General features: G+C 40.6%; 2 protein-coding genes across 2 annotated transcripts in view; one reads left to right on the top strand and one right to left on the bottom strand.

The window, feature by feature from the left end:
* LOC129850698 (sodium/potassium/calcium exchanger 3-like) overlaps positions 1–5,808 on the bottom strand; it is a 149,458-nt gene extending 143,650 nt beyond the window's left edge. The window contains exon 1 of the mRNA XM_055916990.1: positions 5,616–5,808. Within this exon, the coding sequence (XP_055772965.1) occupies positions 5,616–5,808 (193 nt within the window). The remainder of the gene's footprint in view (positions 1–5,615) is intronic.
* Positions 5,809–6,045: 237 nt separating this feature from the next.
* The window catches only part of LOC129850799 (coiled-coil domain-containing protein 85A-like), an 88,307-nt gene continuing 82,157 nt past the window's right edge, over positions 6,046–12,195 (top strand). Inside the window, exon 1 of the mRNA XM_055917089.1 lies at positions 6,046–6,141. Coding sequence (XP_055773064.1) covers positions 6,046–6,141 — 96 coding nt within the window. The remainder of the gene's footprint in view (positions 6,142–12,195) is intronic.

Here is a 12,195-nt window from a genome sequence, read left to right as displayed (position 1 = left end):
TCGCAGAGTGTGGGCTGTGCCAGAGACCATACACTGGGCAAAAAGGGCCCATATCAGGGGATATGTTTACATGACACATTTTTGATATTCTAGAGAATACAGAGCATTTCCATTGTATATTTGGAGTTTTGTGGATATGCACCATATCCTGACAAATTCTGAATCCAGATGTGTCTTCTAGACATACTGTATATGATATTGGGATTACTCCGCATATCACACATGGATGGACATTTCCTATGGCCAGATATAGACTCATTCAATATCCTAAAATATGGGACATCCTATTTCTCTCATCATGTTGACAAAAATTGACTGTATACATCACATCTGTGTTTTCTCAGCCCATTCCAGATATGAAGCTATATTCATTTCAGATATACTTGTCTTGGCTGAGGTCCATACCCGGATCTTGATATGCTGAAAATAAGGACAGCACATGCACAGCACATGCTCAATAATTTGACAAATATTACATCTATATCATTCTTCCAGACACTAGCTATAATTTTTGTATTCCATCTGGATAAAAGCACTGTAACTGGTAGCCTAGCAACAATAATTAACTTTCATTTTTGAATTTGGCACCACAAATGAGTGTGTAAATGGTGGGTGGTCAACCTGACAACTGGAGAAACAAAGAAGTGAAAAGCTGTTTAGAAAATACCTAAAAGAAGTTAACGCTAAAGTGAGTTGCTAATTTGAGATGTTTCTACAGCTATTCTTGCTAGCCGCTGTCTTTGTTAGTGGGCCAGAGGCTATACTGTATCAGAGGGCCAGCTTTTTTCTGACAGAAAGGCAGATACAGCACACTAACTTGTTCAGACCCAAGCCCACATCCTTCCCTCTAACATGTTTCAAAGAGAATAGACAATTATTATATTTTGTTGTTTTGGGGATGGGGGTATGTGTGTAATATCTATTTGATAGAAGAGAGATAGTGTGTGTATGTATGTGTGTGGGCGTGCAAGTGTGTGTATACGGCAAAGGCTGCTCTCTTCTTTGGTGGAGGAGATAAAGGTGTTGTTCTTATCACTGGTTGTTATATCAGTATATAAAGCATGGTGGTGGGAACCTCTAGCTGCACTGGGAGAGTTGATTCAAAAGTGACAGTAGAGTGCTCTCTCTAAAATTAGCTTACCTTCCCCAGTCCTAAACCTTAACCATTACGGAATGGAGAAAATGCTAAATCTTAAACCTAGATCAGCATCTCTAGGGGACAACTTTACCCCGGTCTGTCCTTGTCTCCTGTTCAACAAATCCCACCAGGTAGGTACAGTGCCTTGCAAAAGTATTCATCCCCCTTGACTGTTTTCCTATTTTGTTGCATTATAACCTGTAATTTAAATGGATTTTTATTTTGGATTTCATGTAATGGACAGACACAAAATAGTCCAAATTGGTGAAGTGAAATGGAAAAAATTATGTTTCAAAAAATTTGAAAAAATAAAATACGGAAAAGTGGTGCGTGCATCTATATATATTCACCCTCTTCGCTATGACGCCCCTAAATAAGATCTGGTGCAACCAATTACCTTCAGAAGTCACATAATTAGTTAATAAAGTCCACCTGTGTGCAATCTAAGTGTCACATAATCTGAGTATACACACATCTGTTCTGAAAGGCCCCAGAGTCTGCAACACCACTAAGCAAGGGGCATCACCAAGCAAGCGACTCCATGAAGACCAAGGAGCTCTCCAAACAGGTCAAGGACAAAGTTGCGGAGAAGTACAGATCAGGGTTGGGTTATAAAAAATATTTGAAACTTTGAACATCCCACGGAGCACCATTAAATCGATTATAAAAAAATGTAACGAATATTGCACCATAACAAACCTGCCAAGAGCGGGCTGCACCTCAAAACTCACAGACCAGGCAAGGAGGGCATTAATCAGAGAGGCAACAAAGAGACCAAAGATAACCCTAAATGAGCTGAAAAGCTCCACAGTGGACATAGGAGTATCTGTCCATAGGACCGCTTTAAGCCGTACACTCCACAGAGCTGGGCTTTACGGAAGAGTGGCCGGAAAAAATCCATTGCTTAAAGAAAAAAATAAGCATACACGTTTGGTGTTTGCCAAAAGGCATGTGGGAGACTCCCCAAACAAATGGAAGGTGGTCAGATGAGACTAAAATCTAGCTTTTTGGCCATCCAGGAAAACGATATGTCTGGCGCAAACCCAACACATCTCGTCACCCCGAGAACACCATCCCTACAGTGCTGTGGGATGTTTTTCATCGGCAGGGACTGGGAAACTTGTCAGAATTGAAGGACTGGTGGTTGGTGCTAAATGCAGGGAAATTCTTGAGGGAAACCTGTTTCAGTCTTCCAGACATTTGAGACTGGGACGGAGGTTCACCTTCCAGCAGGACAATGACCCTAAGCATACTGCTAAAGCAACACTCGAGTGGTTTAAGGGGAAACATTTAAATGTCTTGGAATGGTCTAGTCAAAGCCCAGACCGCAATGCAATTGAGAATCTGTGGTATGACTTAAAGATTGCTGTACACCAGCGGAAGCCATCCAACTTGAAGGAGCTGGAGCAGTTTTGCCTTGAAGAATTGGTAAAAATCCCAGTGGCTAGATGTGCCAAGCTTATAGAGACTTAGCGACTTAGCTCAAGAGACTTGCAGCTGCAATTTCTGCAAAAGGTGGCTCTACAAAGTATCGACTTTGGGGGGTGAATAGTTATGTACGCTCAAGTTTTCAGTTTTTTTTTGTCTTATTCCTTTTTTGCTTCACAATAAAAAATATTTGCATCTTCAAAGTGGGCATGTTGCGTTAATCAAATGATACAACCCCCCCCAAAATCTATTTTAATTCTAGGTTATAAAGCAACAAAATAGAAGAAATGCCAAAGGGGGTGAATACTTTCGCAAGCCACTGTACACTCAAATAGATTTCATGTAAATAATCCCTGTTTACCTGTCCAGGGCCTTGTCTATCACATAACAGCCTCCACTTTATTGATGAGGTAGATTGTGCATTGTAGATTGAATAATGTGAGACAGAGGTAGTGAGAGAGCATAAGAGAGGGATAGATAAAGAAAAGAAGGAGAGATCATCAAAAGGAGAGTAAAAGAGAAGAAAGTGACAGAAAGTGAAAGCGAAGGACAGTGATAAAGTTTGAGCGAGATGGAGACAGAGTGAGTGATGGAGGAAAGAAGATGTTGTTTGCATCTGTGTTCTCCCAATCACACTGGAGCAGAGCTCTGCTCTCTGTTCAAACCGGCTGACCCAGATGCAGCTGAATTAAAGACAGCCTCAGAGAGAGACAGAGAGAGAGAGAGAAACAACATTGTAAATACCACCAATACGTATCTGTTTATTTATCTTCCCATATTCGTACTACAAATATTTGCACATTGTTAAAACACTTTACATAGCTAATAATATAACACTTGAATTTATTTATTTTTATCTTTAAAAATATTTTTTAAACCTTTTTGAGTGCAATGCTTACTGTTAATTTCTATTTTTTTTTGTTGATGTTGTGAAATATGTTTCTTGTTAGTTTTGTTTTTTAGTTTATTTCACTTGCTTTGCCAATGTAAACATGTTTCCCATGCCAATAAAGCCCCTTTGAATTGAGAGTGTGTGTGTGTGTGTGTGTGTGTGTGTGTGTGTGTGTGTGTGTGTGTGTGTGTGTGTGTGTGTGTGTGTGTGTGTGTGTGTGTGTGTGTGTGTGTGTGTGTGTGTGTGTGTGTAAAACAGGAAGTGAGAGATGAAGAAACTAGCTAAAGTGCCGGCTACCTCTCTCGTCCCCACTCTACCTCCATACATATGTCACATTCTCTGTTTTTTCAGTGTTCTCAATCATAGCAACCTCAGGGTTCATAGTCATAAAGTACTCCTTTGCTCTGTGTGCTGTTTGTAAGTGTTCTGCCATCAATCATAGCGTCACCACACACAACCATAATACACGATGAGATGATCTACAGACCGGAAAAGTACATTAGTGCCCAGATGACACTCCATACATTGAGTGTGTCTATTTGTATCAGTGACATCTAGGCATAGAGATCCTAATAGATTACTAGAGGGGATATGTCATTAACCTTCAAAGATCCAGAATGGGATAAAAAATGGCAGCCATATTGCTCAGGGAGAAATGCAAACCAGTCTGATTGGAAGGAATGGCAGTAGAGCAGTGTTTCCCAAACTCGGTCCTGGGGACCCTAAGGGGTGCACGTTTTGTTTTTTATCCTAGCACTACACATCTGATTTAAATAATGAACTCATCATTGATTATTTGAATCAGCTGTGAACTGCTAAGGCAAAAACCAAAACGTGCACCCCTTAGGGTCCCCAGGACTGAGTTTGGGAAAACGCTGCAGTAGAGATATAATCCTGATTTTACTTATTCAGAAAAATGAAAGTAAGGCATGTGGTAAATTAGCAATTATGTAATAGAAGTATCGTCACCCTAAAATATAGTAATATAATTATAAATACAGTTTCTACATGTTTTATACAAACGGCAGCGTAGTCTAGTGGGGCGGCAGCGTAGTCTAGTGGTTAGCGTGTTGGACTAGTAACCGAAAGGTTGCAAGATCGAATCCCTGAGCTGACAAGGTACAAATCTGTTGTTCTGCCCCTGAACAAGGCAGCTTAACCCACTGTTCCTAGGCTGTCATTGAAAATAAGAATTTGTTCTTAACTGACTGATGCATTGGTTATAGCATTTCTATGCTCTCATTTCTTTAGCCGCCAATGGATCACAGTGTATCAATGTGTCCATATGGCAGAGGCTAGTGCTCTCACCATAGTTTCATTTTAAAGTTCAGATTTGTATGATTAACCACGTGACAATGATTTTGAGAAACTGAAACATTATTATTTCAATGAAACTGTTCCACGAAAACGTGCATATAAAGGTAATCATAACTGGCACGCAGATTGGTAGAAATGGTAGGATAAATTGTAAGCTTCCCCAAACTTGAAACTCAGGAGATGACTTTGGTCTTTACTATTCCAGCCATTTAAAAAAATATGCACAAGCGCGTGCACGCATAGGAGGTCCCGTGAAAAAAACAGGCCCGCCTATGGAAATCAAACGCCTCCCTAACTGATTTGTCCGGGCGCCAGGTCTGTGGAAACCATGTGTTTGATGTATTTGATACCATTCCACTCATTTTGCTCCAGCCATTACCACGAGCCAGTCCTCACCAATTAAAGTGCCTGGGACTAAACACCTCCTTCTGCAACTGGATCCCGGACCTCCTGTGTTCAGCATTGACCCCCCCCCCTATTGTTGGGAAGGGCCGTAATTATGCATTTCACTGTTAGTCTAGACCTGTTGTTTACAAAGCATGTGCCACATTTGATTTGATTTGTTGCAACTCATTTATGGACAATCCTTGCTTTAGGCCCACATAACAACAACCATTTATATGAAAACGTAAAGGTCAAACTCAGATAATGAAGCGCAAACCCACTGAGAGGAAACGCACTCAAAAACACCATAGCCTATATGGATATTAGTGAACAACATCGCTTTATGTCCCTTCGTAGGAGCCTCACAAAATAGTGAAACTGAAAAAAACATACCTCTCGCAAATTCACGCAAATAGGCAACTGTTCAACAAGACATTCAGACAACAAGCATCTCACCTGCTTTCTCGACCAAACACGAGAGCCCCTTTACAAGAGCGAGCAGTACCCCCATGAAGAACATCTGCCCACCGAACAACTCCTTTCGCTTTTTCCGCTGAGCTTTGGTCTTCCGCTGGTTCAGCATCCCTTGAAGCGGCTTACTCCGCACCCGGACGGTCCCGGGCATCATGCCAAAGGCTATCCCATCCATGGAGACGTTTTCACGGGGACAGAGTTTCTGGGAACCCGGACAGGGAACGCGGAGGAGTCGAAGGACGCGGGGAGGAAGAGGGGTTCGGAAAGTTACACAATGGAAGAGGTGGGTTGTCGACGCGTGAAAGACGATGTTGGTATTCTATCTTGAGTCGGTTGCGATGTTGTCTTCTATATTACTTCGCACGGAAGTGTTGCTGTGCGTCGTGAATGTTGTGATAGGACGGAGCGCTCCATGGATGCGTCAGTTCTGTGCCAGTTTTCGCAGGACACGGTCTGCAACGAGGCTGGCGATGTAGAAGAGAGAGCGCGGAAAGGAGGATGTAGAGGGGTGAGTGTGTGTGTGAGAGAGAGAGAGAGCGAGAGAGAGAGAGAAAGAAAGAGAGAGAGAGATAAAGCTATAGAGAAATAGTAATTGAACAATGTAGCGAGATGGGGAAAAGAGCGAAGAGAAATCCCACTGTGCATAAACTGTATTTCAACAAATATTATATTTCACCCCAAAAGGTAATGGGATGACGTTTTATCAACGTGGAAAACTAATTGAATTCGCAAAGTCATCAATGTTAAAGGAATTGTGGTGATTTTTGTGTCTTTTTTTCACCCAACTTTTAGCCTAAATCCAATAACATGCTTCAAATGAATGTTGATTTCATGTTAAATTCAGATAGTTGAAAACTCAATCAAATGTAAATTACAACTAGACCTTGAACTGGCATCAGTGTCCAGTGGATACATTTTTCAAGCAGCAGGCTTCATTGTGAACGATAAACTACATGCTCATCGTTGCCCTCTCCTGGATGTAAACTCAGCAAAAAAGAAACGTCTCTTTTTCAGGACTCTGTCTTTCAAAGATAATTCGAAAAAATACAAATAACTTCAGAGATCTTTATTGTAAAGGGTTTAAACACGGTTTCCCATGCTTGTTCAATGAACCATAAACAATTCATGAACATGCACCTGTGTAACGGTCTTAAAACACAAACAGTTTACAGATGGTAGGCAATTAAGGTCACAGTTATGAAAACTTAGAACACTAAAGAGGCCTTTCTGCTGACTCTGAAAAACACCAAAAGAAAGCTGCCCAGGGTCCCTGCTCATCTGCGTGAAAGTGCCTTAGGCATGCTGCAAGGAGGCATGAGGACTGCAGATGTGGCCAGGACAATAAATTGCAATGTCCATACTGTGAGACGCCTAAGACAGAGCTACCGGGAGACAGAACGGACTCCATCAGTGCTCAGACTGTCTGCAATAGGCTGAGAGAGGCTGGACTGGGGGCTTGTAGGCCTGTTGTAAGGCAGGTCCTCACCAGACATCACAACCATGTCGCCTATAGGCACAACAACGTCGCCTATGGGCACAAACCCACTATCGCTGGACCAGAAAGGACTGGCAAAAGTGCTCTTCACTGACGAGTTGCGGTTTTGTCTCATCAGGGGTGATGGTCTGATTTGCGTTTATCATTGAAGGAATGAGCGTTACACCGAGGTCTGTACTCTGGAGCGGGATCGATTTGGAGGTGGGGTCCATCATGGTCTGGGGCGGTGTGTCACAGCATCATCGGACTGAGCTTGTTGCCATTGCAGGCAATCTCAACGCTATGCGTTACAGGGAAGACATCCCTCCCCCTCATGTGGTACCCTTCCTGCAGGCTCATGTTGACATGACTCTCCAGCATAGCAATGCCACCAACCATACTGCTCGTTCTGTGCGTGATTTCCTACAAGACAGGAATGTCAGTGTTCTGCCATGGCCAGCAAAGAGCCCGGATCTCAATCCCATTGAGCATGTCTGGGACCTGTTGGATCGGAGGGTGAGGGCTAGGGCCATTCCCCGAGAAATGTCCGGGAAATTGCAGGGGCCTTGGTGGAAGAGTGGGGTAACATCTCATAGCAAGAACTGGCAAATCTGGTGCAGTCCATGAGGTTGAGATGCACTGTAGGACTTAATGCAGCTAGTGGCCACACCAGATCCTGACTGTTACTTTTGAATTTGACCCCCCCCTTTGTTCAGGGACACATTATTCAATTTCTGTTAGTCACATGTACTGTATGTGGAACTTGTTCAGTTTATGTCTCAGTTTTTGAATCTTGTTATACAAATATTTACAAATAATTTTTAAGTTTGCTGAAAATAAACGCAGTTGACAGTGAGAGGACGTTCATTTCTTTGCTGAGTTTAGTATATTCCATAGTTTCTTTCAGTTGCCTACCTATACAAACTACTCCGACTCTGCATAAACTAAAGTAAGCTATAGACAAATGATTGTGTTTTGCAGACATCCGTTTGGCAATGTGTGGCAAATTCAACATTGTAATTTTCCTTTACATGAGAATGGTAGGCACATGCACGCACACACGCAAAAGGGTCTTTCTATGATTAATGGAGTCAATGTGTGACATTGGGATAAACATTTCCAATTGGTTTGAAACAAAAATAAAAATAATTTTCATGCAGTTCCACATGCGTAATTAGAGGAATAAAAGTTAATATATGCAAATGCACCCATGACTCAACATAGGCCTAGGACTACACACCCTTTAACCCTCCTGTTGTGTTCGTTTCATGTTAATTAGTTCTGTGTTCCGGTCCAAAATGACCGTCCCATTATAGCTGATTAAAAATCCATAATAACACATATATTATCACCTAATGTTGTGTTCGATCTTTTTATCAACTTAAAACTTCTTCGGGCTGCAAGCCTGACGTCGGTACACTTATGACAACAGCCAGGCCAAGTGCAGGGCGCGAAATACAAAATATCTTTTTTAGAAATATTTAACTTTCACACATTAACAAGTCCAATACAGCAAATGAAAGATAAACATCTTGTGAATCCAGCCAACATGTCCGATTTTTTAAATGTTTTACAGCGAAAACACCACGTATATTTATGTTAGCTCACCACCAAATACAAAAAAAGCACAGACATTTTTCACAGCACAGGTAGCATGCACAAAACCAACCAAACTAACCAAGAACCAACCAACTAACCAAGAAACAACTTCATCAGATGACAGTCTTATAACATGTTATACAATAAATCTATGTTTTGTTCGAAAAATTTGCATATTTGAGGTATAAATCATAGTTTTACATTGCAGCTACAATCGGAAATAGCACCAAAGCAGCTAGAACAATTACAGAGACCAAATTGAAATACCTAAATACTCATCATAAAACATTTATGAAAAATACATGTTGTACAGCAAATGAAAGACAAACATCTTGTGAATCCAGCCAATATTTCTGATTCTTTAAGTGTTTTACAGCGAAAACACAATATAGCATTATATTAGCTTACTACAATAGCCAACTACACAACCGCATTGATTCAAGCCAACAATAGCGATAACGAATAAACCAGCAAAAGATATACATTTTTTCACTAACCTTCTCAAAATTCATCAGATGACAGTCCTATAACATCATATTACACAATACATATACTGTTTGCTCGAAAATTTGCATATTTAGCGGCACAAATCGTGGTTATACAATGTGAATACGTAGGCAAAATGCAATAAAATGTCCGGAGAAATCTTGGAGAGGCAACTAATCTAATCAAATAACTATTCATAAACTTTACTAAAAAATACATGTTGGACAGAAAATTAAAGATAGCTTAGTTCTTAATGCAATCGCTGTGTTAGAATTCTAAAAATAACTTCAGTACGACATCCAGCATACGTTATTGCGAGAGAGCGCCCAAAATCAAAGCGGAAAACACAACGACACATTTTCGACAGAAAGGAAATAACATCATAAATGGGTCCTACTTTTGCTGATCTTCCATCAGAATGTTGTACAAGTGGTCCTTTGTCCAGAACAATCATTGTTTGGATTTAGAATGTCATTTTTCCCTCTCGAATGAGCAAGCAAAACTTGCCAAGTGGCGCGAAGCTCTCCATCGTCAACAAACGCAAAGAACGGAACACGGCAAAACTCCTGAAAAAAATTCTATAATCTGATTAAACTATATTGAAAAAACATACTTTACGATGATATTGTCACATTTATCAAATAAAATCAAAGCCGGAGATATTTGCCATCTATAACAAAAGCTTTTCAGAAGCCAATGCGGAAGTCCTTTCCGCGTCTTCCTGAACAGAGGAAATTGGGGTCCTGTCATTCCAAGCTGTCTCTTTTGACCATAGAAAGAGCTAGAGACCCCATTTCACCTCTCACAGCCTATTGACATCTAGTGGAAGGCGTATGAAGTGCATGTATACTAATAGAATTCAAGCAAACAATTAGGGAGGCCCTGGAACAGAGCCTCGAGTTCAGATTTTTCACTTTCTGACAGGAAGTGTAACGGTTCTCCTCCTCCTCTTCATCCGAAGATGAGGAGCATGGATTGAACCAAGACGCAGCGTTGTAACTTGACATATTATTTATTTAAACAAGACACAAAACGAACTATACTTGATTAACTACAAAACAAATAAACGATGTAGACAGACCTGGACACGAACTTACATATAACGTGAAGAACGCATGAACAGGAAAACTGACTACATAAAAGAACGAACGTACAAACAAACCGAGAACAGTCCCGTGTGGCATAACATACAAACACTGACACAGGAGACAACCACCCACAACAAACAGTGTGAAAACACCTACCTTAATATGACTCTCAATCAGAGGAAATGAAAAACACCTGCCTCTAATTGAGAGCCATATTAGGTACCCATTAACCTGTCTAGGACTGGGGTGCCGCTAGCGGCCCCCCCCCCCCCCCCACATTCCACTGAAAAGGCAGAGCCGCGAAATTCAAAAGAAATATTTTTTTTAAATATTTAACTTTCACACATTAAAGTCCAATACAGCTAATGAAAGACACAGATCGTGTGAATCCAGCCAACATGTCCGATTTTTAAAATGTTTTACAGGGAAGACACAATATGTAAAGATATAAATCTATTAGCTAAACACATTAGCATAATCCACCATCTTTTATTTGTCCACCAACACCAGTAGCTATCACCAATTCGGCTAAACTAAGATATTGATAGCCACTAACCAAGAAAAAAACTAATCAGATGACAGTCTGATAACATATTTATGGTATAGGATAGGTTTTGTTAGAAAAATGTGCATATTTCAGGTAGATGTCATAGTTTACAATTGCACCCACCGTCACAAATGGACTAGAATAAATATATAGAGCAACGTGTTTACCCAATTACTAATCATCAAACATTTCGTAAAAATACACAGCATACACTAATCGAAAGACACAGATCCTGTGAATACAGACAATATTTCAGATTTTCTAAGTGTCTTACAGCGAAAACACAATAAATCGTTATATTAGCATACCACATATGCAAACGTTACCAGAGCATTGATTCTAGCCAAAGAGAGCGATAACGTAAACATCGCCAAAATATATTAATTTTTTCACTAACCTTCTCAGAATTCTTCAGATGACACTCCTGTAACATCACATTACAACATACATATACAGTTTGTTTCGAAAATGTGCATATTTAGCCACCAAAATCATGGTTAGACAATGACAAAAGTTGCCCAGCTGGTCAGACAATGTCGTGCGCCATATTAGACAGTGATCTAGTCGTATACATAAATACTCATAAACGTGACTAAAAAATATAGGGTGGACAGCGATTGATAGACAATTTAATTCTTAATACAATCGCTGATTTACATTTTTTAAATTATCCTTACTTTTCAATACAGTTTGCGCCAAGCGAAGCTACGTCAAACAAGATGGCGTCCTAAGCGATTAACATTTCTCGACAGAAACACGATTTATCATAATACATTGTTCCTACTTTGAGCTGTTCTTCCATCAAAATCTTGGGCAAAGAATCCTTTCTTGGGTCTAATCGTCTTTTGGTCGAAAGCTGTCCTCTTGCCATGTAGAAATGCCCATTGCGTTCGGCATGAACTGGAACCGTGCCCAGAGATTCACAGTGTCTCAGAAATAAATGTCCCAAAATCGCACTAAACGGAAATAAATTGCTATAAAACGGTTTAAATTAACTACCTTATGATGTTTTTAACTCCTATAACGAGTAGAAACATGACCGGAGAAATATAACTGGCTTCACTAGTGCTTGGAAAAAGTGCAGGTCGGTGTCCTCCGCGCGCCTGACGCACCTGGAAAAGAGTTCCTACCTACACGTGTTTTTGTTTTATAGTGGCTGTGATTGGGCAATCGATACCATTCAAATCGTCATCACGTAAAGGCATCCAGGGGAAGACGTAAGCAGTGTCTGTATACTCATAGCAATAACAGTGGCCTTTTAACTGACTCCAGATCAGGGGCCAAAATGTGTGAAATCTGACTCCATGTCAGGGAAATTGCTGTAGAATGAGTTCTGTTCCACTCAGAGACAAAATTTCAACGGCTATA

Source organism: Salvelinus fontinalis, chromosome 1 (assembly GCF_029448725.1).
Source record: "Salvelinus fontinalis isolate EN_2023a chromosome 1, ASM2944872v1, whole genome shotgun sequence".
NCBI lineage: Eukaryota > Metazoa > Chordata > Actinopteri > Salmoniformes > Salmonidae > Salvelinus > Salvelinus fontinalis.
Note: the sequence above shows the minus strand (reverse complement) of the source record. Positions and strands in the feature narration are given on the sequence as shown.